At 42.2% G+C, this 27,937-nt stretch overlaps 1 protein-coding gene across 2 annotated transcripts in view; it reads right to left on the reverse strand.

Annotated features, from left to right (window-relative positions):
- Positions 1-1,717: 1,717 nt before the first annotated feature.
- The window catches only part of CDH20 (cadherin 20), a 111,222-nt gene continuing 85,002 nt past the window's right edge, over positions 1,718-27,937 (reverse strand). For both annotated transcript variants that reach the window (XM_015854640.3, XM_015854639.3), the window contains 9 exons: positions 27,191-27,310; positions 23,992-24,159; positions 21,955-22,142; positions 18,565-18,818; positions 15,200-15,336; positions 12,593-12,714; positions 10,790-10,907; positions 4,616-4,867; positions 1,718-3,369 (listed from right to left, as the gene is read on the reverse strand). In XM_015854640.3, coding sequence (XP_015710126.1) covers positions 2,870-3,369; positions 4,616-4,867; positions 10,790-10,907; positions 12,593-12,714; positions 15,200-15,336; positions 18,565-18,818; positions 21,955-22,142; positions 23,992-24,159; positions 27,191-27,310 — 1,859 coding nt within the window. In that variant the 3' untranslated portion in view covers positions 1,718-2,869. The remainder of the gene's footprint in view (positions 3,370-4,615; positions 4,868-10,789; positions 10,908-12,592; positions 12,715-15,199; positions 15,337-18,564; positions 18,819-21,954; positions 22,143-23,991; positions 24,160-27,190; positions 27,311-27,937) is intronic.

Raw genomic sequence — 27,937 nt, forward strand, 5'->3', positions numbered from 1 at the left:
ATTCAGCTATTCTTCTGCTTTCTCTAGTAACTTATTATTAGTTATACTAATTCACATTATTTTTCACTACTTGCATCAAAAATTAATGAAATACAAACTCAAGGACAAAATGGATCACTACATGAGATTTGCCTCTTCAACTTTCTGGACAGGTTGTGTGTTTTGTTATTCCTCAGACATGCTTTAATAACATGGTGCTGTGTTGTTGGGATATTTGTCCTTGGCTGAAAACTACCCTGAGGAACATAATGTGCATGCTGTTTATTATCTAAGTGAAATCTTTCTGAATGACATGGTAGTTAAAAGATTTTTGAAGCAATTATAGGGAAGAAATTGCTGTAGACGGTAGCACGGATAGTCCACAAAAGGTTCTCTACCTTTTGAAAATGTGAGCAATAAAGTTTTGCCCTTGAAATCAGTGTGCTGATTTCAATGAGAGCAAGGGCACCATGGGATCCCATCAGGACACTGATTACTGTGTTTTCCACAGCCTTTCAGAGACGCAAGGGAAGTACTTACCTGGCTGAGTTTACAATGTTTTGATATGCTCGATGGCAATGACATCCATAAGGAAAACAAACAGAGCAAGAAAATTTCTCCAGCTTTTCTCCTGATGGTACTTCTCACTGTCTGAGCTTAGACATGAAGAATTCCACAAGCAAGTATTTGTTTAGCTTTTGCTATTTTGTCTGTTTTCAGATATATGGCCTTGTTACTATGTTTTCAGGAGAAATCAAGAAAACAAGAGCAGAGCTGTGCTAGCCAGGCTTGATGCATTACTATCTACTCTGGGTACTCTGCGGTACAGGTCCTACAGCAGCTGTCATGTCTCCTTTCCTCTCCATCCCCTGAGTATAGTGCTATGTTCATGACCCGCATGGATGCCTAACTGTGCAGCCTGCTGTAGGGAGCCTGCTTTGCAGGGGATCTGGACTTGATGATCTCTGGAGATCTCTTCCAACCCCTAACATTCTGTGATTCTGTTATGCACGACTTCATTGATCACAGTGGTTACAGGTCTTTGTATAGTGTTATCAAGTGAACCCAGTATGGGATGGTAAGTGGTACTGCATGAGTAAAAGAATCATTATCGCGTATATTTCAGTGCATTTTCTCCAGAGGTGTTAAGCTCAGTTCCAGTTCAGTTCCAGTTGAGATGAAGAGGGTTCTTAGCTAGAAAGTAACCAGCAAATGCCACTGCAGACTGTTCTGCTTCCAGAAGCTTTCTATGACCTTTTGTGAAACTTGCATTAGTGTAATTTCCTGTTGTCCCCATTTATACAGGCAAACAAGATTAGATCCAGGCTGAAAACTTCATCTGCAGAGTAAAATGGACCATGAATGACTACTGTGTGTTGTGGATGGTCTTGTCATGTTTCTGAAGGCATGAGCTTCTTTTGAGGCTGTGTAACTAGTTTCCAAGATTCTTAGTGACCCAGCTGTAATATTCAAAAACAAACAGACTTCCTTGGGTCAGAAGTGTTAACTACTCCGTTGGGCTAGGTGTGGGCTGATTCACTGCTAAGGGCACTGTCCAAGCCAATGCCAATAAAAGCAGGAGGCAGACTGCTCAAACCTACAGACTAAAGGCTTGTATCCTTGGTGCAGTGCAGAGAAACCACTTCTTCTTGATGCCCGAGGCAGGTGACAATAAAGCCACAGATAAGCACTAACTGCTATTTGCAAGGTAGTCAATAAATTGCCATCAGACTTTCCCTTCTGTTTAACTTTTATTAAAAGAGGTGCTAAGGTAGTGTACTGTATGCAGTACATCATATTTATTACCAAAATTAACAAATATACAAAACTTATACATGTAATTTTCTTACATCCATTTATTGGTCTATAATACTGCATTTGTTCAAGTAGGTTATCTACAGTATGTAAACATCCCTTGGATTGACCTCACACAGATTAGGAAAGCCCATCTAACCCATGTAGTTACCAAATATAGCTTTTTCTTTTTTCTTTTTTTTTAATGTATTTGGCTTTCATTGGTAGAATCTAATCTTCACATTTGGCACATGGAAGAGACATCTACAGTGCAAAAGAGGCAGATTTTCTGGTTTTGTTCTGAGCAGTTTAGCAGTGTCATGGTTTTAAAGAGCCGAGAGGAGAATAAATTTACACAAACTCAATAGGAGATGGATTAGTATTAATGTCAATGACTCATAGGTCAGCCATTAAACTAGAGCAGAAAGTCAAAGCCTCTTCCCCAGCTCTCTCGGCCAGGTGAAGAAAAATCTCAGCCTTGCTTCCAAAGGTTTAGGAAAGGACTCTGTTAGCAACAGAGAAAGGAGGTTTAGTTTACAAAGAGCACTCTGAGATTCCAGTTTCAATTTTCTGCTTTGTGTTTTTGTTTTTTTGTCTTTTTTTAATAATTATTCTCTCATAAGCAAGCATGTCTTTTTTATTTATTGTTTTCTCCCACTATAATGGGGGAAAATAACCAATGAGGAACCAGTCTTCTGTGAGTTGGAGATTACAATTGGTGCTTACAAATCTTTGAACCCAGACATACAGAGCTCAGTAAGCTGCCATTTATAAGAGAGAGAAAGAGGGAGGGAGGGAGGTAAGGAGGGAGGGAAAGAGTAATGTCATTATATTCCAGGAGTGGAGCTTTCCAATTTTTCTGTAGAAAAACAGGAAAAACTTTCTTCCTTCTGTTTCTCATTGTTTCAGAAATGACTTAATTTAACCAAGTAAAGCTGATCCAGAGAGACCTTCATTCACGCTCTTCTTCCCATTCTCATTTGAGCACGGTATTGCTATTTTAGGAGGCCTCACCCATGTCCATGGAAGCATCTGATGAGAATGGATCTAATCGGACACCATTTCACAGGGAAACCCCTCTGCAATTCCTTGTCTGTTACCACAGGGCCCCGCTGCTGTCCGTGGCGCCATACATCTCGGCCAGCTTTTTGAAGCGCGGCCCCCAGTCCGTCAGGTAGTCGTAGCTCTGGTCTGAGTCTGTCGTCACCGACTGTAGGGAGCTGAGTGACTCTGCCACCGAGCCGTTCCCTTCAAACATGTATGTCTGGAGGGAGTCGAAGGGAGGAGCCCAGAGGTCCATGTCAGCCTCATACAGCTTAGCGAGCACATAGTTGTGGACATTGTTGTCCATGATGCACGCCTGAGGCACGTATCTGGAGAGGCTCTCTATTTCAGGGAGCATGTCCTGCCTGTTTTTCACCACAAGCTGGGCCTCCCGCGGGTTCCACATGGCGGCGATATCAAAGGCCTCAGTGTCCTCCTCCCCGCCGCCTTCATCGTCGTACCTGACGATGTTCTCATGGATGTTCTCCTCCTCGTCAATGATGTATGGCTGCTTCCGCTGGCGCCGCATGGAGAGGATGAGGAGCACCAGAACTGTGGAAGGCAATCAAAACATGGGGCCGTCAGTAAGAGGGCAGATCTTGCAAAGTCTTTATGCCTGAGGCAGACCCTTGGATATGTAGAGCTGTGATGTTTGAAGGTTGAGGGATGCAAATATCTGCCTGAAATCAGTGTCTTGAGATCCTGCTAATCTGTCCCTTCGCTTACCTTAAGTCTTAACTCTTGGTCACACTTGGGACAAGTCTACCCAGTAGTGTTCGCAGTGTGGTACTTGAGATCCTTTAAAGGCAGCCAGATCAAGTATCAGTAACTACTTATCTGCAGCAGCAGCACACAGCTCCACAAAGACGTGGGTTCTTTTTTCCCTGTTCTGTAGCAGGGTTTTGCATCCTGTTTTAGGAAAGCCTCTTGGTCTGGGCGCTGCATGTGATGCAAGGGGGGGAATGGTAAACCCATGATGGAAGATGCACTGTGGTGATATGTCTTCCTACATGGCAAATGGCTGAGGTAGCTCCTTCATTTGCTCCAAAGCACTTCTGCTTTTATCTGAAAGATGCTGCTTTGGGCTGAGCAGAACTAATACCAGTTGCTCAGCAATACTGAGATACAGATGATTCTTAGCATATACAGGAACCAAGAGGTCTTCCCTGCAGAAAATAAGCTGTTACTTGGTGACTGTATGTTCAGCTGGAACTCAGCAAGTGTTTTGAATGCTGAAAGTTCGGGCTGAGGCATCTAGACTCCTTTATAGAGATAGAATGTAAAGTTTTTTGTTGCTTTTACTCCTCAGACTGACCCACTGAAATTTCAGTGAGAATGTGTTTTGAACTAATATCTCACAAGTCAAGAGACTGAACAGAAGTTCTTTTGATACTAAAAGCTAACAGGGGAAACAGAAGGTCTGGGCAAAAAAACCCCAAACAAACAAAAAAGATGAAATATGATTGTGGAGAAAGGACACAAGGAAGATGCTCAGCTTTCTACTTCCTCTTGGCAAACCTCTTCTCATATAGCAGGGCCATATGAGACAACCTGGCACAATGAGGATCTGCCAGAATACTTGCAGGCCATATTTTTTTCCCATCCCTATACCCCCGTCTGAAGCCATATGGTGCCAACTGCATCTGTTCCTTGTTTTGGCCCTTTATGTGCATGTGTGAGTCTACATGTAATATATATAAATGCACATGTGCATGTGTATCCTTCATCTTTGGTAGATCAGCAACCCCCTGGTCAGGACAGAAGAGCTCGTCCTATAAAGAAGCAGACAAGGCTTTACCTAGCAGGACAAATATGCAGGCGAGGATTGCAATGAGTGCCCCTCTGCTCAGGCTGACGGGGAGGACGTAGGCCTCAGCATTGCAGGACATCACCATGCCGCCTTCATCACAGCTGCACACGTGCACAGTCAGTGTGCCCGTGCTGCTCAGCACAGGGCGGCCGTTGTCACTGATCAGGATGGGGAGGTAAAAGATGTTCTGCTCGTGCTGTCTGAACCCAGAGCGCCTTGTCAAAATCCACGCTGTGTTGTCTATGGGTGGAAAATAAATGGAGAGAAAAGATCAAATATACCCATCAGAAAAGTAGGTTTAAAAAAAAAAATAATCAGCCCTAGACCCACATCCATTTGTCTCCCCCCCTTTTTTTTCCTCATCCTTTTTTTAAAATTAATTTGTCACTGATCAGCATTTTGCCTCTGCCTCCCTTATTTCAATCTCTTCCGAGGCCATAGCTCAAAACCTGCAAGGCATGCACACCTTATGATTTGCTGTTACCCCTTCTGACATAAAGTGCCTAGAGCAAACTCACAGCCTTCAGTTTTAGCCAGAAGAGCTCTCAGAAGGCAGGATGGAAATGAACAGTTGAAGGAAACTAGCTATCCCTGTTTGTTCTTGCTCAGCGCCTTTTCTAGACATGGCTCTTAAGGACCACCACCATTTTGTAGGTGCTGGTGTATAACCCTTGCAGACATGTCAAGGTTGTCTTTATGGTTTTTGATACGTGGCATGGCCATCTGCTTGAGGCAACAAGAAGACAAAGGAGCAAAAAAAACCAAAAATGACAGCTGGCTATCCTAAAGAGCAGTGAGTCGAAAATTTTGCAACTAAACATCTTTTCAGTGAAATATGTGCAATTTCATCAGCACTTCTGCCACTGGAAAAAGTCAGAGTACTTTGTCGTCATTGTCAAAATTGTTCTGATTTAATTTGACCATTCTGCCACCTGATTTTTATTAGAACTTGAAACAAATTGGGTTGAAATGATGCTGCAGAAACAAAGAAGTAAAAGAGTGACCAAAGAGGAAATCGTCTTTAATTTTCATGTCAAGGGAAATTCCTTCATCTGGGACTTTCCCCCCAAATATATATATATATGTATATAAGAACAAGACTATGTATACATATTTAATGTCAGGATTTCCCAGAGGCTTCTGTATTCCCATATACCTTCTCCCTCAAATTCCTCAAACTGTGAACTGAGTTTCCGTGGACTCAGGAATTTGTTCTCCTCAAGTCTTATCTCAGAAACACCAAGGCAAATCCTTTGGAGATTGCTGTATTTTGCCTGTACTGACTTTTAAGCTTTTTGTCCTCAGAGTCTTTGGGCTGAATTGAATGTCTCCAATGTGATCTGGCCCACCAGGCTGTCTAAAAGTACCTGCAGGAAAGTTGGCAAATCTTATAAATATGTTTGCAAATCCTGGGCCAGCAAAGATAGGTGGAAAACAAAGGACCTTTTTTCTCTTTTGGCAGACCTACAAACCCTGACCATGCCCAGTGTTGCTGTGGGATTTTGGGGATTTGAGTTTCATGCAGTTTCTTTTACTACTTAGTTTTGTTCCCTGGGTCCAAAATGGGTGGTCTATCCGCATCTTTAGGTTGTTTCCAGCATACATGTGCTGTGCTTGGAAATACAGGATGGACAGATCCTTGCTGGGATGGCACAATGGAGCTGGCTGCCTGGAGCCAGCAAGAAATGCAATCACAAGTAGACTATGAAAATAGCCACAATACAAACATCTGATTGTTTAATTTCCACCTCTGTGATTCTATGATTCCTTATTATTTCTGTGTCAACTCACTGCTAAAATTTAAATCTTTGGGTTTTTTTTTTTTTTTTTTTTTTTTTTTAGTGCAGAAACTGACTGTCTTGTAGGTTAATCAGTGGGATCAGAAATTGTTTGATGGCGTTTAGGAGTGAGATTGGGAGCCTGATATGCAGTCAGCTAGGGAACGTATACAAACTAATACTAGACTCTTTACACTTCCCTGCCAGACTTTAACTATGCTGCGAGTTCCATATTTTGTGCTGCAAATCTTTCAGCATCAGGCATTACTGGCATATGTGAGTGTCTGGCTCTGTAGTTTGTTGTTAAAAGTAATCTCCTGATCTTTCACGCCTTATGCATCCATGACATTTCAAGCTTTTGCTCTGAAAGCGTAAAATACTGAAGTGCACCTGTGTCTGTATGTGAATATGTAACAAAATTATAGGGTATCCTTAAATCACAGGATCCCAAGAGCTGAGGCTCTGAGAAGAACTGCCAAATTATAGCACCAGATGTAGGGTGAAATCCCCAAGGTTGCTTAAAACTGATGATATTTCAGCTTTTGCTGACTTTACCATCCTTCAATTGGCTTCTCTGAACAAGCGCAGCAGGTGTGACAGATTCAGACACACTTTCAGCACTGTGTCCCAGGACCCAGCAGAGATCAGACCCCCCTCCCAGGACACACACAAATGCTTTTTCTCCTTCTTCAGGCTATATACCTGCTCCACAGCTATCAACACCACATCTTTTCATTATTTGGCCTGTCGTGGCATGAGAGAAAGCAGTCCAAAGGGTAGAAAATGACAAAATGTCTGGATTTATATTGCACTTCAGTCATCCTAACAGTGTAGTGGTTTGGTTGCCTTTCTCTTTCCTGGGTGAAAGACTCACGCTCTTTAAACTGGCTTATAACAGAAGTCATAAATTCCACTCAGGTGACAGCAAACCTTCATTTTATGTGAAGCTGTTCTTTGTGGAGGAAAAAGACTTCATTATTCTGGAGCTGGCCCATACTTTGCCTGTAGAAGAAATCACAGGCAGTGAATGTGATTCAAGTTGTGCAAAATCCCTTAGTGAGAGACCTCAAGAGTTTTTAACCATAATTCTTTATTTTTTATTTTTATTTTATTATATATTTTTTTTTCCAGGCTGAGAAACAAGTTTTTGTAATCAAATGTTGACGGATATATACATATGTGTACATGTACATCATTTTGCTGTGATGTGCTGATCCTATCACATAGATCCTAAATATTCTTGGCTGGATGGTTCCCTTGGTGTCTGTCAGCATTATGTTTCAGCCCTTTTGCTTTGTTTTGCTCTGTACTAGGCAAGCATCTACATAAATCATCCCTAAGGAATCACTGTACCTGTTATACCACAGTGGCAATATGCTGGTGCCAGAGCTTGTTGTGTGACTCATCAGAAGCCAATGCCATTTGATGCGCTGCTGCAGTGCAAAGCTGCATGATGGAACATGGTGCAGCAAGGCAGAAACTGGAATAAGCTATCTTCTTCCAAATATGATATCTGCTAAATCCTAGCCAACAACAGAACAGGGCCTGGGAGAACATGACAGCCTCATTATATTAAAAATAAATTAATTTTAAAAGCACAATAAGAATGCACAGTACTTTTGCATCCAGCTTCCAGTACAGCACTGCTGTCTCGCAGAGGACTGGATGATATCAGTTAGCTACCACAGTGAGCAGAGGCACTGTAGAGCACAATGTGTGTCCCTGAGCCCCTGAAATTGGTGCAAATGTGAGAACTATCATGGGCATTCTGACTGGTGTGTCTGTGAGAGCAAGCCTTACAGCCTCTCCTCCCTGACTTTTAATTTAAATGCAAGAGAGAAGACTTCTAGAGACTTCCACTGATTGTCCTAACGGTGGTATGACACCAATGCCTGCACCCACTCAATTGACAATTCTCTTCATTAATTCCTGTTACCCTCAAATGGAAGGCAGCAGGTAAAAGCCAACAGGAGACCAGCTCAGAATTTAGTCTGGATATTTGGTAAGCTTATTTTGTTGCTCATCCCATTCATACAACAAGCCTCTTTTACCAACTCTTTCCCAGCACAATCTTACCTGGATTTAGAAGTGGGACAAAGACAGCTCACTGATGCCCTCTAACAGTTACCAAAGAGAAGGGAGAACTCAGCTCAGTTCCCTGCTTCATCACATATTCCCTCTATGTCCTTGAGAAGTAATACAGGCCATGATCTTTGCAGATATTCACATGACTATTGCTCACTAATCTTACCAAACTCAAAGGGAACCAGGCACATAAGCAGATTAATTTCTCTTCACCCCAGATCCCTGTCTACAAAGTGGAGACAATAGGATTTCCCTGGCTGCCAGAGATACTGGGAGAATGAATAGCCTAAAGTAGTTCTCAGAGACTGTAATAACAAGGGCCAAAGAAATATGTAAAGCAGCTCATCAGAATGCGAACTGTGATCTATTTGTTACTCATTGTAAACCAAAGTTTTCATTGTTGCCAGGATGGCTTCATGTCTCGCAGTTTTTCTTACTGCTGTATGGCACAACCAAATAATTAGCACAACAGCTGATCTGAATAGCGTCTTCCCACAGCCAGGAAAGCATTGTTGTCTCATGGTTAGATGCACAGGCTGCAATGAGCAAGGCAGGATCCATTCCTTGCCACCCTATGACATGCAGTATATCTTTGCCTTCAGTGAATAAGTCGTACAATTTATGTAGTGCTTAGTGGTCCCTAGATGAAAATATAAATATAAATTATCGGTACTGAAACAACTACTGCACTCCAAATTTCTGCAGCAGTAAATTAACCCTTAATGCGTATATTTCAAATAGTCGGTGATATGATATTTCACATTTTTATTTCAGATTTGTAACCAACAGCACCCTCCGCTTCTTGTGATATGTAGCTCTGGAAAACTGGTATTTTACAGAGAGCAGGAGGCACGGCCATTCAGTCACTGCTGTCACTATAAATTACAGCATGTATGGCCTTAGACAGAAAAAATGCATCTGATGGCGGGAATTATGTGTTCCTTTTTTAGAACAATGCCTTCAGGACAGAATGAGCCTACACTGCCAAACGTTTTAGCAATGGTCGTGTTTTATCCTCTAATTTATTTTGGCAATACACATTCAAAAGTAAAAGAAACAAAGGAGAGAGAATGAGAGAGAAAAATGCAAGAAATGGTGTGGTGAGACTTAAGGGACTCTGAAGGACAGAATGGTTTTGGGATGTAAAAGCACTAGCATGCTGTGAAGGAGAGCTCCAGGCTCTGCAAGCAGCATCTTTTAAGATATATTTGGTTAGTGATGGAAGAAGCTTGTTTATTAGCCTATAGGTTACTCTTTCATATGCTTGCAAGAGGCACAGATGGGGGCTTACAGAAACAAGTGTGACAAGTAGGCATGTGTGCTCATGTGAGAGTAGGATCAGCACTATGCCTGGAGACAGGTCACGGATGCAGCAGGTGCCTCTATCCCCATTTATAACATAATTCCTTGCAGGTTTGTGGTACTTTGCAAGCTCCTATTGACACCACACCAACTTTCGGTGCTCTGCACTGGGTTATTCAAGGTCATTCCTCTTTTCTGCCAAAGGCAGCTGTGGACTTCACTTCTTCACCACTGTTTGCCCACAAAGATCCTCTATCAGCTAGAATCATGTGAATGCATGCTCACAACAGAGTTTTCCTTCAGGCTCCAAAACCACCAAAACTTCCCTAAAAGTAGTGAATTCCACTGGTGAGGATACACAAATGCCAGCCCTTAGCCACGAGTCTCCTCACTGGTATTACAGTTTCTGCTGAAACTTTTTACATAGACATTTAGCTGTATTCCAAATGACTCCCTAAGGCTTGGTATCTTTCCCCACCTCCCTGCCTTTCCTAGGCAATAAGTGAGGATGTGTAAAGAGGAAGAAAAAAAGTGCTTGGGGAAGAAGATGGGAACAATATGAGAAACTTCTATTTCGGTGCCTGGAAGAAAACAAGAGTACAAAAATGAGCAATGTAATTCCCCTCAGATTTGTATCCTCATTCCAGTTTCTAACCTACCTTTAAGCATCTCCTTTTGAACGAATGCAATTTCCATTCTAGTAATCCAAGATGCCTGCAGCCTGACCACAGGACCTGAATTTGCACAAAACACTGACACATTTCCTCAAAGAAGAAAAGGGGGCCTATTGCTAGAGAATATTTATAGAGAAGAAAATATCATATAACCTTCAAATGTTTTAAGTAATCTGTCATTTTATCACTGCCTTTAAGGAGCAGGTGTCACTCGGTATTATTTGAAATGGCAGTCTTAGCACACACTGTAAGTCACAGACTCTCGAGCCCAATTCGGACATTAGAAATTAGAGTAGCTAACTGTCCATGTCTGCTCTGATTACCTTGATTGTCCCTCAGAGTAAAGTTGGGGTTGTTGGCAGCCTCTGGAGCCAGGCTGTAGTAGAAGTGCTGACCCTCCTGTGGGTCATCCCGGTCAATGGCGCTCACTGTCTGGATCAGCTGCTCGGTAGGAGAACAAAGCAGAAGCAGGTGAGAAGCCAAATACACATCACATACATAAACAAGTAAACAATCAGAATTATATATATTTATGTATGTAAATATAAGCAACCTGGGATAAAACTGCCTTGAAGGTTTCATTTTATTTTGCTATCACTCTGCAAATCACTTTTTAACAAAGGAGGAGACAATTTAGTTCAAATAACAGATGCTTTTCCTCCATCTGACTAGCTTTTGTCATGCCTTTTCTTTTGAGAACCTGGGGTGTTCAGAAAATACACCATGCTTTAGGGAGCTTGTAAGAAAGCCCATACATATTTTCAGCTTCATTTTGCAGGTAGAAAAGGACTTGAGGTTGGTTCCTCTTATCGCTCTCATTAGCTCTCATTTTCTTTCCGAAAAGTCAGTGGAAAACAAAGAAACAAAATGCAACCATGTAGAGCAACAAATAAAACAAAGGGAAGAAACTAAGACAATAATAAATCCAAGAAAAGATTTGTCAACTCACTTACAGAGGCTTAGAATCATAAAACTATTAAGGTTGGAAAAGACCACAAAGATCATTTAGTCCAACTGCTACCTGATCCCTACCATTCCCACTAACCATGTCCCTCAGTGAAACACCTACATGATTCTTGAACACCACCAAGGCAATGACTCCATCATTTCTTTGGGCAGCCTGTTCCGGTGTCTTATCACTCTTCCAGAAAATAAGTCTTCCGAATATCCAACCTGACATTGTCCTTTTGAAACCAGGAAAATGTCTGGGCAATGATTTCTATTCCTTATGTTCTTTATTAAGTTAGTAGGATGAAATTATCCCGTACATGGTTTTTAGCGAGCTGGTTGCCCCAGAAGTGAACAACTATTTCGTTCTGCTTCACAGCAAGCTGGGAGGAGCCCAACAACACCAATATTGCCACTGTCATTTTTTCTTCATAAATAATCAGTTGTGCATCTGTGTGCTTACACTATGCTTGTCAGCCATGTATTTGGAGACACAGGTCCCCACTGTGGCAGTGAAACAGCAGGTTGCATCCCACCAGCAATCAGCAATAGATCAGCATGGGAGAGCTCCTGTCTGTGTGAGACACAGGTAGACCGTGTTCAAGGGGCTTTGGATGCAAAGAGGCATGATTGCTTGCTTGCAGATGTGGCTTCACAGTGTGCGGAAGGGGGAGTCCTGTTTTAACTATGATTCTCTGTAATTTTCAGTTCACAGCAGAATGGTTTCAGTTGGCCACCCTTTTAAGCTGATGTAGCATATTATGTCCAGCTCCCATAAGCTGAGGTGCTTAAGGCTCTTATAAATAGGGTCTTTTACAAATAAGCCTTGCTGGTCATACACAGGCTGGGATGACTCTGTGGCATTTCTTGTAACACTTGTCCTCTCTTCGTTGCTCCTACAGGAAACACTGGCTGCTTGCCTGCTGGCACCTGCCCAAGGGCAGGCTTTATTTCAGCAGTGAAATGTACTGTGCAGTGAATTTGGAAACTACTGTTGGAGAGAAAAATGGCTCTCTATATGATGCACATATCAGTGTGATGTGCTTGCCCTTAGAAAGCATCACAGTCAACTGCTCACAAGAGCTCAGGTGCAATGTTTGGTTAGGCAAGCCCTGTTTTCTATGCTCATCCTGTCTGATGGCCCCCAGACAGCCCCCGGCATTCCCAGCATTTCTCACCTGTCCTGCTTTGGCATTTTCACAAACAAAAGCTTCGTAGAACCTCGCAAACTCTGGCGCGTTGTCATTCACATCCAGGACTTTCACCGTGACGGAGACACTGCCCACCTGTGAGGGGTTGTCTGGAAGGAGGAGGGACAATGTAAGGAAAGGCAAAATGTGGCAAGGGAAAGGGCACGCTCCCTGCTCTGCTGACAAGCTACAGCAGCCTTTTTGCTACCAATTCCCATTAAGTTACTTTTATTCCATTAGAGACTGCAGTCACTTTTGTGTTTTATGACTCAGAGTGAAGCTGCAAATGCTACTCTATCTATCCTGGCTTTCCATCTGGTCACATCATTTTCAAATTCCTTTGGATACAAAAGGCTTCAAACTGGTTCAGTCAAAGCAGACTATTTCTATAGTAAAAGTTTTAGACAGTGCCCTGCAGTCACAGCGTTGGCTGGCAAATGCTGCTTGTTGAGCCTCCGTACCGGTAGCGTGAGTTATGCTGAGGCTGTTTTTAAGGACAGGCTTGTTATTTGGAGCCTGTTGGAAACAGTACTTCTGCATTTCAGGTATCTTTCTGCTGAGAATTTATATTCCTTGAACACAAAAATAAAGTGTCAAGATTTTTTACTACTTTGTACAGGGGGTTAAAACGCAATAACACATGAAGTGGTACAGAAAAGCTTCCAGTGAGGCTTAAAATTGCAATGAAAATTTCACATTCTGCATGACATCATTTGTGATATTTCTGTCCACTGGTTCATTAGCTCTCTTGCCCAGTATATTCAGACATCATTTCACATCTCTTCACAGTTTCCAAACTCGGTAGCCACAGAGTATGTTTTATTTTACTGTGTTTTTCTACCCCCAGAACAACTTTTTCCCCTCATTAAAAGATAAAATGAAACTCTAAGAGGAAAGAGAAAAAGAAAATCATGATTAGGAGGTTAAGAAAGGGAAAAAATCTAGAAATTTCTTTAAAACTAAGATTGTCTGAGCCGTAGAGTGTCATGCATAGATCTCCAAATACATCTCACTTCATGGCATAAAATGATGTGTTCATATAATTTTCTCACACTCTGGAATTCTCTTGAAAGCTCAGTGTGAAAAATCCATAATGTGTGTTATACCGTGTCATTCAGATAATACTCTTAAATTAAACTGTTTCTCTCTGATAGATTATTTCAACCTTTGGCTTCCCACATACTCATACATGTCTGGCTCACACACCCATCACTGTGGCACATGAGCATCTCCATTTATACTCAACAATACTCACCTGACTTCTGAAACTAAAAGCTTTAGGAGTGAACTTCTGAAGCTAAATTGAGATACTGTGCTGCACACGTACAGTGCAAAACTGGCAGAGGAGGCAGGGAGGGAGAGTAAAAGGAAGACATCATTGGACTGCTCTAGCTTTGCGGTGCAGCTACAGGGGTGTCTTCTAAGGACTTCCATGGAAGTGTGCATCTACACGGAACTGTGATGACCATCAGTGGCTGGAAATAAAACTAGCATTGAAGCAGATGGGGTGAGATCCCATCATGTCACCAGCCTCTCTTGCTACTAAAAATGCAACAAAAAGGCTTTGTAGGTTGTTCTAGCAAGCAAATGTGTGGCAGATTCCCCCTCACTCTTGTGAAATATCCCCCCTGCTAACTTAGTTGATTGGCTGGGTTTGGGACAGCTTCTCACAGTTTGTTTCCTTTCAAACTGCCCCACATCTCTGGTGCACCCTGGATGTAACAGTAGCTTCCTCAGAGATGAGGAATGGCTCAGCTTATGGCAGAGAGCTTCTGGAAGACTGCTGTCTCTCCACCAACGAACTGAAATCCTGACCAAAATCTATGTGGAACAGAGAGATTTCAGGTTAAGATTGAGTGAACTCTTTGTTTTATTTGCTCATATATTGTAAGCTCCTTTATTAAGCTCACATTTGTAAGTATTGCGAACTGAGTACCTGTTTTTATTGTATTGCTATAAAATGATCAGCATCTCCTTCTCACAGCCTTGTAAATATCTGGAGGGGGTGAATCCTGAGCTGAGCTTTAGTTCATTGTAAAATCTGAGAGTCTATTAAGTTCCATTTGCTGTGGGGTTTTTGTGCAAGAGGATCCCACAGCACCCTCCACAAATCATCCATGCAGAGAGCAGATGGTGATGCCACTCATACACTACTGGCCCAGAGCAGATTTTCAACAGCAACCCACTAGTAAAGAATCACTGCTGCCTGCCAGCCCCTGCACCATGCAGTCCTCCCAGGTAGGACTGGCAGCTCTGGCAGCTGCACAGTCTTTGCACCTGCCCAGTCCTTCTGGAGAAACAGAGCTCTCACAGAGACATATTTCAGGAAGAGTTTTAAATAAATCCCTAGAATACTAATGAAAAGAAAACAATGCACTCTGCGTTTAATTGCCAGCCTCTACTTCTCCCACCACCTTGTGAAAAGGAGCATAAGAAATAAAGAAAATACAGCACCAGCTTGCTGGTATCTGAGAAGTAACTCAATACCACTTCCCCTTCAATACATAAGATCCCATGAATTACTGAATCCTGGTCTTTCAGTCTGCTTTGTCTATTACATCTCTTTAATCTGTGCACAGTCTGCATTCTCCTTACTCAGCTCCATGGCCAGCACTGTGATGTTGTGCCAGGAAACATCCTCCCGGTCCAGAGGTCTTGCAGTCATCAGTGCTCCTGACGTGATGTCAACATAGAAGAACCTCCCCGGATCACTGCTCCTGTCAATCGAGTACCTGCAGGAGTACATATTGAAAACATTTTGTAACCCCTGTGAGATCTGATAGAAACCTTCCAACATCCAAAATGGGGCTGTAAGAAAGAAGGGGGCAGATTCTTTAGCAGGGTCTGCTGTTTTAGGACAGTGGTTTTGAACTGAAAAAAGGGAAATTTAGATTGGATATAAGGAAGATTTTTTTTTCTTTTTTGCAATTAGAGTGGGCACAGGTTGCCCAGAGAGGTGGTGGAAGCCACATCCCTCAAGACACAAGGTCAGGCTGGATGGGGCTCTGAGCAACCTGATCTCACTGTAGGTGTCCCTGTTCATTGCAGGGTAGTTGGACTGGATGGCATTTAAGTGTCCCTTCCAACACAAATGATTTTGTGATTCTGTTTCAACAAAGTACTCCAGCAGTGGGAATACTGGGAATCCTATATAGCAAATCCACAACTCAGCTGTGTGCCCCAGTGACTTCTATAGGAATGGAGCAAGACACTTGAAAAATGAGTAGTTTGCATGGCTAATGGCACGTAACAGCGAGTACTGCTGGGATGGAGCTGGAGGACAGGAAGATTTAGAGGAAGCAGCCTCAAAGCAAGACACAGTTCAGCATGGGAACATCTGCTTTACAGAGAAAATCTGTCAGTGAGGAGTGCAAGCTCTTTTTCTAAGCAAAATAATTATACTTTTCCCTTGGGCACAATTCAGACTGTTTGAAAATGACTTCACACCAACTCCTTCACTGGCCACTTAAGCTGATGAGGAGGAACTGCTCCCTTCCTCCTGCTCATACATTCTCCCCTCCAGTGGAATTAACTCCACTTGCACCCTGAACTGCCCTACTGACAGAGCCCTGTCCTTGCAAGGTGAACGTCAGGGTTTTTCCCATCAGTCATCAAGTTTTCCTTCAGCAGATGCCAAGACTGGTGGCAAAGACACATTTGCAGGGTGTGTAACATACTCAATTATGTGCTTCAAATACTCTTACCAACAGTCTGTACAAGTCGCCTTCCTAGCTAATTATGTTAACATGGCAAGAGATCCTCTGGCAAAAGCTACCCGTGTGCTTATGCAAACGCCACAGACTTGAATAGAGCCTGGACTTCTTCTCTCTTAGTTCTTTCTTCAAAGTTGATGCGAATTGAAAGCATTAGTCATAACAGATGCTGAGCGGGGCTTGCTGTCTGAATTTTCTCCTTTCAGCATAAGTGCATTCACTGGAACGAGAATGCCAGCCCAATCTTTATATAGCGAAGCATTAAGCTGGGATCTAAAATACTGTTAGGTTATGCTGTTTCAGAAAAATGAAGGAGGGTGGAAAGGCAGGCTTGCCTCCCTTTCCCTACCAATTCTTTGTACCTCCTCTTAAATAAAGAGATTTCTGAGGAATGTGATTTAGTTTGGAAATATGTACGAGGGTTGCTATATTTTGCTATAATAATTATTTTTGCATGAAGCTATAAAAAGAATTTCCCTCTGACAGTTTAAGGCCAACGAGTATATGAAATTGAATACAGCCTAGTGACTAGTGGTGCAGAATTAATCACTGGTGTCAAGAAGTACAGGTGGAGTCTTAGTCTGGATTCTTCATTCATATTGTCCCATTAATAAGGCCTGCTTCGACACACTCATTTCTATTGTAGTCTGGAGGCAATCTTCCTAAATCCCCTGACAACAGTCATGGGGTACTTCCAGCAATCTGAAGTTCACTGTGTGGGGGTCCAGATTCTGGAGGCTGGAAGAGGAGGCCTTAAGTTCCCATGTTTGATCAGCCTTCCTGAGATACAACCTGACTTCTGTATTTGAGAAAAAGGCCAAAGGAAGGGTCAGGTCTCAGTTTTAATTTCAGATGTATTCCATCTTATGTAACAAGATAGATAGGTGTCTGGGATTCTCCCATTTTGTTTCATCCAGTGCAGAGTGAAATTGGAACAATCCCAAAACACAGCCAGACTGATACAGCACAGAGTTGGTGTGGATGGAGAAAACCACATTAGAGGCAAAAAGCGCAAAGTTGTTTGTGCTGCAGTGTCTGAATAATGCTAGACATCAATCAGCAAAATAGATGCAGGCAGAAAAAAAGTTTAGGGTAATGAAGCTGTGCTGCAGACAGTATAACAGTTTGGTTTTGCTCAGTAATTTGAGACAATGTCATGAGAAGTAGGATAGCTTTATAACATCGGTAGAAAAAGTAGGTATATTAAGTAGAAAAGATGGAAAACTTAATTACAGCAGTAACACATCAAGAAAAAAAAGGCTTTATGTATGCTTGCACCTCCCAGCTGAAGCCCATAGAGTTGCTCATAGAGACTTCCCTTTCTTCGAAGACTCTCAATACTCAGTGTAATGACTCTCCAGTATTTTCCAGTACTGAGTACAGGTACCTGAGTGCAGACTATTCAGAATCCAAACTGACACAGCTTCAGGTTCAGCACCTAAAGCATTTCTCAGGTGAGAGGAACAGCTGACATGCTGGGATTAATAACTTGCAATCACCTGGAGTTTCTGCAGGTGGTAAAAGCCAGTATGTGGGCTGGCCTCAGAGAAAATCAGTTTTCTCTAATAAATTGGGCTGGCTCAGCAGCCACCATGGAAAACAGTACTGATATCCCACAAAGCTGCCCCAGTGGCTTCTTTCTGAGTTGTAGCTCTGTAGCTCCCATGGCTTTAAATATACCTTTTACTTTCCATAACTCCTTATAGGTACATTTAGCTCTGCAGCTTTGACCAGGCACTATATAATCCAGTGGCTCATGTGTGCTTATTAGTATGCATTCCAACTACTCCAAATGTAGCTGTGCATTTGAGCTGTTGACAAAGACAGGTTGCACACAGCTATGATTTTGAAACAGAATGGGAAGAGAGAAGTGAGCTCATTACTTTCCCCTCAGTCCTACAGCAGATTCTCAGCAATGCTGTCAGTTTTCTTGTCAGACTGTGCCAGCAAAAGCACAAAGGTCTGGAGTTTGTTTTTAATGTACGCTGTCAGGGCTTGCCTTGACCAGTTCATGGCAATGCTAGCTATGTGTGCCACAGAAAAAAGCAAGGGTGAGCTCTTGCTTTGCTTTGCTAGTTGTAACCGGGCCCCTTGTAGTATGAGATCTTGTATGATTAAACTCACCGATGATTATAGCAGGCTGGAAATAAAGAGTCCCTCCCACCCATCCTGTGTCAGCCCCATCACCAGTCCATCAACCAGAGGTATCAAGGAACACTCCCGGGGGACACACAAAGAAAAATAGACCTGATTGAATTGTTGGTCACATCCGGGTCCTTGGCAGAAATGATCTGTATGGTGGCCCCAATCTCCACATCCTCAGGCACCTCCACAAAGTAAAAACTGGGCTCGAACACAGGAGGCTCATCCACATCCTCCACGCTGATGTGAACAGTGGTGGTGTCTCGGAAAGGACCCAGGTTCAGGAAGCGCATCTCCAGGTGGGGGTTGGCACCTTCTACTTTCAAGGTGTAGCTTTTCTTGCTCTCAAAGCTTAAAGGCTAGGAAGAACAAAATGTATCATAATCATAATCATATGATTTAGTCCATATTCTAATTTTCAGAAGGAAAAGATGCCCTCTCATATAAGCTATCTCTACCACAAGATTTATTCATAAGGGTTATAAAGATTAATATTTGCAGGTGGAGACAGAGCACTGAGTGACAGCTGTATTGGCAGTGGCAATATCTGCACCTTGTTTTTAATTATTTTTGACAGTTGAACTGAAAAAAAGTCAGTTTGCAATATGTATTCATACTGCAGTCACTTTAAAATATGTATTCTTTCATTCTTCTTGCCATAATGAAAACAAAAGTGGCTGCACCGCCCTCGTGTTGTGATTCAGTTTCATTCTACTCTGGGGAAAAAAAACAAAACCAAAAAACCAGTTCAGAAACAGGTAGACTGGAAGCACCTGAAAACAGGTAAAGATGTGATGAGCTGGTTCCTCAGAAATGGGCCCTGATGGCAGTCATGACGAGGAGGTTCCTGGTCACGCATAAGAAGAGATGAGCTTTATCTGTTAGTACTTGCATGATCTTGACTTCCTTTCTAGATAAAGTTATTTATTTGGGGATCCTGGAAATAATAGATTCTGACACTGAAATTTTCAATGAATAAATCTTTCATTTCCCTCTGTGCTCCTTTTCGTAGATCCCTGAATTAAATGGAGCTTCTCTAAAGCCTGCTTACATTTAAATGGACAATTTCATATTTAATGTGCAATTTACCAATCTCAGTAAGAGAAAACCTGACAAGAATGACTGCATGGAACTTTTTCACTGCCATTTAGTGCAATTTACAGAGGACATAGCCATATTTTTCCAGCAGTAGTCAGAAGTTACAAGCAATCATACAGGGATTAAATGATCACAACCCTTTATTTCTGTATCTCAGGGAGTTTTAATGCTGAAAGCCAGAACAACTGGATTTCCTTAACACAGATCCTGAGCAGGACAGACTTTGTACCAGGAAAGAAATGTGCCCATTCTCAGGGTTTCCCCGTGAGATATCACGCTCCTTTTGTTACATGGATGGCTTTCAAAATGTGTGGCTGCATTCATACGCATTGGAGTGCTGTGTCTGGAACTACCATGCACTCTCAGTCCATTCAGACTCCAGTAAGACCACTCCTGTTCTCATCCAAAACCTTTGCTTTTTCCTTTCAGCTTTTTCACTTTGAAGACGTATGACTAGAAAGGGTAAGGAGCTGGACAAGAAAATGGAGGTACAAGCAGATGATCCAAAACCTACGTTCCTGCTGCACTTAATTCTCCTGGAGAATCAGTGACTACTGCAGACATTGCACTTGTCAGCAAGGATTTAACTAGGTGTACAAATATATTAGTACAGAGTCATTATGGTCTACCAGTTGCGTATTTATGCATCATAAAATAGCAATAAAGTATATTCACATGATTAAGCGATAGTTATTGTCCATCTGGCAAGGAGCATGCAATGCAAAGATGCCTGAACGTATACGAGGAAGTAGGCCATTCTATCTCCTGGATTCTCACATGAAAAAGATCGTGTGAGAAACACTGCACGTAAACCAAAAAGCTGTTATAAAAAGAGCAGTTAAATCACAGAGAGACTTAAAAGCTATAAAACCCAACTATGTTAGGAAATACTTGCCTAGGGTACTCAAATTAGAAAAAAAAATAAAAGAAGAATTGAACATGTGACAGGCTCAAACCACCTCAGTTTGCTCTGGCCTCCTTCATTGTCAGCCATGGCTTAGACTTCTGAACCTTTCGCTTTGGGTGCATTCTGACCTCTTTCCAACATGGCTCCATAAGGAGGGCAAAGCAGACAGCCTCCTGCCAAGGACACAGCCAAAAGGACAGATGCCTTTCTTTCAACAAATTCATTCTGGTTTTAGAAGTTCTCTCTCCCTCTTTCCCCTTATTGTGACGTTCTTTATTAATGACACCAATTGCATGATGATTTTTGGTTTTGGTTGAGTGGCTCCAAAGGACAACTTTCCAATGTTTGGCAATTGATAATCACAACACTTCAAACAGTGTCAGGTATAGATAACGTTCTAGAGGCATTTATGGATTGCGCAGTGTGATGTCAGTACATATCCAGTTTGATTGATGTCATAAACCTTTTATAACCATTCCTGGTACAAATCATCACCTAGTAAAACTGTATTTAGGATAACCAAAGTCACACTAATTGACATATGTACTCCACATAAACCGCTTTATTTCATCAATAAATAAGTGAAAAATTCCAGGAGAGTTCTTATTCAACATTTATTTTGTTGTAGCAAAACATTCAAGCACACACTTAACTTTAGGGCATAGTGCACATGAACAAGAGTTGGAGAGAGGTGACCATAAATATATGCTTAAATGCTTTGCTGTAGGGCACAGAGACTTGAGGGGTCAAATCAACCCCAGGTGTACTCCCATTTTAGTGCACATTTTTGTCCCAGGCTACTTAAAGGGAATATATATTCCCTTATTAGTACATCAGACATACACTTACTCAGAAATATGGTTACGATTTCATAACCTAGAAGTACTTCTTGCACTTATGTAAGACTGTAGAATAAATACCCTATAGCAGGGAGGCTAAGCAGAAAGGTCTACTCCATTCTGTATAGCCCGCAGTACTGAGCACTAGCAGCTTCACAGCTGCCATTTTAAAGACAGCTTCTTCCAGCCTAATTAGCATTTATGGATCTTCTAGCAGCAATTAAAAAAAACACTGCCTGGGTTTTATTGGTTTATAAATAATTCTAAGGCATGCTTTATTATTGTTTGTGGGACACCGGAGTGAAAAATGTGTATAGTTCAAATGCAAATATTGATCTAATTTCTTGCATTGTAGGATAATTAAGCTACAGAGAATATTTAAATAGATAAATAGTGAATCCAAATATTCCTTTGGTGGGAAAAGACATGTTTATGCTAACGCTGTCCCCACTTTTTAAAGGCTGCTCCTAGGAATGCAGTCTGCTCTCATATTTTAGCAATGAATGTTAAAGAAATGCTGTTTTACAGCAGGAAAGGGGCTACTGCCATGCAGTGGGAACCAACTTACTACATGCATAAGGGAATACTGCACACTTAAAGTGTAACCAGGACCACTAGCTATAAATTACCATAAAAAGGAAACTTTACTACCTTTCTTACAGTTATGATGCCAACTTGGTAATTAGGATCGGTATTAATATCAAAGACATCCAATCCATCTCCATCCACAAGGCTGTACTTCATCTCCGCGTTAATGCCTTCATCCAGGTCTTTAGCAACCACGCGGCCCACGGTAGAGCTGACAGGAGCAGACTCCAGCACACTCATCTGGTAGTGCTCTGCCACAAGAAACAGGGAGAAACAGAACAACAAGCTGTGAAAAGGAACCAGAAACTACACGGTAATTCAAAATGTAGCTCGAGATGGGCCATGATACCCCTAGTCTGACGGGAATCTCTATGTCTCTTCCCAGAGTGGACACAGCATGGTGCAATTGCCTTTAACAGACCACAGCCAAACTGAGTTGCCAGGGAATGTTTCATGCAGGTGTTCGTCTTATCAACAGGTTTGTTCAGAACTTTCTGTTGAAAACAGCAATAAAACCAAAACCAGGAACTTCAGGTGGAAAAAACTGAGAAATTAGCACTGATGGTGGTACAGTTATTATCTATAGCAGGATACAAAACACAGTTAGTGGGAAAGATACAGCTGGAGTAAACACACAAATGCTGAGCACCACAAATCCTTCCCGAAGTCTGCACAAACTTTTTTTCAGCCCTCAGTGGTGCTTTGAGAGCTCAGAAGCTTGCCTGATTTTACCAGTTTAACAGGTACTCTATTAAAACATACTGCCTCTCCCTACAAACCTGGCCTTGAGCACATTTAGCGCATCACTCATTTGCTTAGCAGCAAATGAAAGAACTGCTATTTTAAAAGTGTGCATTTTAACACCACGCATTTTAAAAACAGAAATGCTCTCTCTAAAATACAGCCCTGCCATCCTTCTTTATGTCCGAACCTTCCTCACTCCACTCCCTCCATCCAATTATTGTGCTTTTACAAGGCAGACTAACACCAAGGGCAGGGTCTGATTTGTTCTCATTTTCCTTAACCTGGGCTTTGACATCAAAGTTACAATTCACGCCATTTTCCAAACAGGACTGGTGATGACCAATGAGTTGTTCTCAAAGGAGAAGGAAAGTAGAAGTTGATGCTTCTTGCTGGCCCTTGTGGAGTGTTTTGATATATCAGTGCCACATGTAGAAACAGATGGAGAAGAAGCAGAGCAACAAAAAGAACTGCAGGAGCTTTTGTTCCTCATCCAGATAAGAAAAATGGCAAAACTAAAATAGCGTGAGACTGATCCGTGCCACCAGAAAATGGACTTCTTTTTTTAAAACAACAGGACTTTATTGTAGGTTCTATGGAAGATTTATTAAAATGAATCTGAAATTTAATTTCTGTTTTTTAAATGCAATATCATAGGTAAATTTGGCCTGGAATAATTAACAGCAACAACAACAAAAGAGCAAAAGATTGCAAATTGTGCTTTAAGACTTTGTACAGACAAAGCAATGTTTCTGCTAAGAGCGGAGGTGCCTGTTTTCACATTGCATTGGCTGTTGCTGTTGTATTTCTTATCGTTTAGCTGTACACTGCTGAGGTTTAGGGGTACCTTTACTGGAGAACAGCCTGTGGGACAGCCTGCGTGACGCTTACAACTCAGCGACCAGACGCTCCCTGCAGTGGCCTGGCTGCGGTGTTGAATGAATTATCTTCCAACTTCCAGCATTGCCACATGGCCCTGATCTGACAGACAGCCTTTTGGAGATAGGACAAGGAGAGAATCAGGGCAGCTATTAGCAGCCAATGGCAACGGCCACGAGCAGCCTTGGAACACAAAAGCCCTCATTCTCTCTCTCTCTTTTTAAAATGTCCCTTAAATTAATTTTCCACCCTGCAAAAAACAGGTTGCCTTTGATGATTTTGGCAGACAGAAACCTCTTCTGAAAGACAAACTATTGGAAGCTTCGTTTTGGTGTTTTCTGAGGGAAAGTTCTTCCTTTGATATGAAATTCAGCTCATCTCTTGTTATTGCCACACCGGGTTTGCAAATAGCTGGAACGGGAGCAGACAGCAGTCATGCAGTGCTGCCCTTTTTGCCATCTTGACAGGGTGGGTACTCACTCTGTGGAAATCTGGGTGGGTTGTCATTGACATCAGAGAGCGTGATGTTGACTGTGGTTGTTCCAGCTAATCCTCCCAGCTGTCCACCCATATCCTTGGCCTGGACAATCACTTCGTAATACTCTTTTGCTTCTCTGTCCATGTTCATCAGAGCTGTCCTAATTAAGCCTGTGAGATTGAAAGGGGAAGTGGTTTGGGGAACAAAGGAGACAGCAGTTAGTGCACAAATGAGGCAGGGTGGTCCTGCTTCTGCAGCGTGCTCCCTACACAAAGCATCAGACCAGACTCTGCACTCAGTCTCACCTTTGTTGGCAAAGTAAAACTCACCCAAATTAAATCTAGGTCAACAGAAGGAGTGAATTTTAAAGGAGCCCGGTTAAAACGCATCAGATGTGGGGCAGGCTGTCCATTCAAAATTAAAAGCGCTGCCTTCCACGGCAGCTGGAGAAGTACTGTGGGAACACAGCGCGCTATGCTGAATTATAGCTGTGCTCAGGCTAAAAAAAACCACAAAGTCTGCATAAAAGGTAGAAGTAATGGGATCAGAGGAAAGATACAGAGGTTTCCAGAGTGCCCTCCTGCATGCAGTCTCCTGGGGACAAGCTGACTGAAGTCCAATAGGCACCCATGCCAGGGGCAACTAGAATTTGACCTTGAAGGTCTTTTCCTACTGAAATGTTCTAATTCTATGGGAAGGCAAGAGGAGGGGGGGTGGGGAAGGTTGGCCATCCCCTTTCTCGGGTGACACTACTGCGAGAGGACGTGAGGTGGCAGCAGCACTTCTCTTATAGATGCTGCAAGAATCCAACGGGGCAGGACGTGCAGCCGGGTGCCGCCGCACCCAAAGCCATGGCTACACTCGGATTGTATTTGGGGTGTCCCTCCACACGGCTCCCTCAGCCCCAGGCACCCACCTTGTCTGCTCGGAGCAGCGTGCAGGGTGCACCACCAGCTGGAGTCTTTATTTTTAGCAGGCAAACAATGTATGGGTTTAATAAAAAAGCAATAAAAGGATATTGCATTGGTAATTATCACTGTATGTAAAAGGAAAGAAATAGTGACCAGGACCAGGCAATTCACAGTGTGCTATTTTAATTTTGCTGCCCAAAGTCCTTAAGAGTCTCATCCTGCAAAGTTGAGAAACTCCTCAACTCCTCAGTAATAGAAACAAGAAGTGAAAATAGGTTGTGTAGCATTTTGGAATGTATTTTCTCTATTAGCAAATATTTTGTTGGGAATTTCTCCTCCTTGAGAGAGAGCAAGCTAGATCTAAAGACATCAGCACCTGCATTTGGAACCTGTGGTCCAGCACACCAACCATCACAGCCATTCAGATCCCCACATGCCCTCTGCTACCAGCCCTAGGTCCCCCTTACTCCAACAGGTTTGGCTTTTCTTGGAAAGCCCAGCACACCATTGGCTTGCTTTTCCAAAAAGAAAAATGCAGGTTTCTAAAGGGCCCCTGCACCTGGATGTACAGCATTGCTGTGTAATGTTTGAAGGAGAGGCTATGCACCTCCTCCTGATGCTGCACACAATTGGTTGGCAAAGGAATGCTGAGGATGGTGATGAACCTTGAGCCTTCTCTGTGGCCATGGGAAGGGCTCTGATCTCAGATTCTCCAAAATCAGGTGCTAGTACTATTGGTTTTAGCAAATTGAAAACAACACTTAGAAATAGTAAAGAGCAGAGGTGATGTCCTTTCTGTTTCATAACAGCCAAATGGTTTCTCAGGATGTGGGAGAATCAGGGACCTTTGCCCACTGCCTGACAGGACTTAAATCCACATATTTAACATTCTAAGGGTATTTGGTCATGAACAGGCTGCAGAAGTACTCTGGAAAAAAGACAGAGGCTCTTGGCCATTCTTTGAATTGGTTTACATCAAGGCTAATGCAAAATCCATGAGGTGAACGACAGAACAGGGACAGGAGCGGTGTTGAGCTAGGCCATGTTGGGAGGTGAGGGATAAGGATCCCAAGGGCTGCTGGCAGAGGAGTGCACTGAAATGGCCTGCACACCCCTAGGTACTTTAATCATCAGGCATCACTACAAAGGAATTGGTGATTTCTTATGCTCTAGCTCTGCTTTTGAAGAACATGAGAGGGGCAATTACATTTTGTTGGTTATCAAATCCTGCAGGCAGGTTTGCACTGGGGAAATTGGCTAGAGTCCTGTACCTGTGATGGGGAAAAAGCAGTTTCTGAATGACAAGTGTGTGCACCCTTAAATGGACTGAGGTTACTCTGGATCTAATGTACAGAGATGCAGGTCTAAGTGACAGGGAAATTTCCAAATGGAGAGAGAGGATCTTTTCTCGACTAAACAGCAATCAAGGACACGATTTTGGACTAAAAGGACTTCTCTGCAGCCTAAGTTGCACTCTAGTTGTTAATTCAATACTGGATCTGAAGCAGAATGTTACCTCTTTGCTTTCCTAGAAATCATTCAGTACTTAACAAAAATGATGATTACGCCCTTATTTTTCCATGTTTGATAACCTGATTACAAAATGAATGTTACTGCTTTAATTAGATAGCATAGAGCTGGCTTGCCACATGCACTCTGTCTTTGGGTAATATACCTGCTAACCAGAAACTGCTAACTTTCAGAAGTGGATTACATAGTGATTTTTTTTCTACTTTGTTCCCTAGGGCTCAGCAGAGACTATCATCTTATGAGTTTCTGACCTTAGCACTACAGATGCCCTTTAGAAACTGTCAAAACCTGTCAGATTCCTCTTTTGGATATAATCCTTAGATATATACAGAAAAAGAGAGAGAAAACAAGCAAGACAGGGAGATTGTCTTGGAGATAAATTTAAGGTTATTAACAAGAACACCCTTAGGTAAAACTGCTCCACATAACTACATACTTCAACTTGCACTTTCCAATTCTGGTTACCAACTAGATCTGCTGAAGACATTACAGCAGTGATAGAAGCTAACAAAGATATTTACAGCATCAAACAAGCCCAATTCCTTGACAGCATAATATGACCACTAAGATTAACATATTGCTGCAGTCCTTCTTCTGGAGTTCATTACCACATTCTTGCTTTAACCACCTCACAGTGCTGCTCTGTCCAGTTTCCAAGCCATGGAAATGTGTTTCTGAGTCCACAGGCATGATGTGCCTCTTCTTCCTTCTTAAAACTTTTATTTTCCACGCTGGCTCATTCCCAAATGAAATAACATACCTGTCCGAGAGTCCACAGAGAAATATGGCTGTCCTTGGAGAATGCTGTACACAACTCTTGCGCTGTTCCCATAGGTTGGGTCGTCAGCATCTGTTGCTGTCACCTGGATAACAGAGGTTCCTGATAATAAATAAACAAATAAATAAACAAATTAGGAAGATCATGTGGGATAAAGAGCTATTACGAAAAGTACACAGTTCAGACCAAGCCAAAATTTCTGACAAGTTTTCCCACACCAAATTTCTGCATTTGATTCTGGCAAATTTTTTTTCATTATTTTTTTTCATTATTATTTTATTCATTGCTTGTACTTGTATTTACAGGAATTAACAGGCATAAATTCAGCAAGCATTTTTAAGAAGATATAATAAGAGCAAGAACTCTGTGGACCACAGCTGCAGAACTGCTTTATTTTGTGGCAGTTTACAGGGAGTTACTAGTAACATGCTACTTGTTTCTTTTCCCCCTTTCTTGCTTTAAAATGTTAACTGAATTCAGTTCAAATAATGTCTATAGAAATTCTGACTCGATCACTGATTGCTGCAGGAGGTCCATGGGTGCTTTATGTTGACTAAGGAATGGAAGTTGCTCACAAATTTTGAGCATGAAGGGATGCATCTCTCTGATAATCTCTCTGTAGCATTGCAATTTATGTTGCATGGACTAAAGATTACACCCTGCTAAAGTGCCTTTTGGGCCCTGCGCAGATGCATATACTTTTCTTTTCCTTCAATTGGTTTTCAAGGT

This window comes from Coturnix japonica, chromosome 2 (assembly GCF_054131305.1).
Source record: "Coturnix japonica strain WE chromosome 2, WE-NBRP24, whole genome shotgun sequence".
In the NCBI taxonomy this organism is placed as follows: Eukaryota; Metazoa; Chordata; class Aves; order Galliformes; family Phasianidae; genus Coturnix; species Coturnix japonica.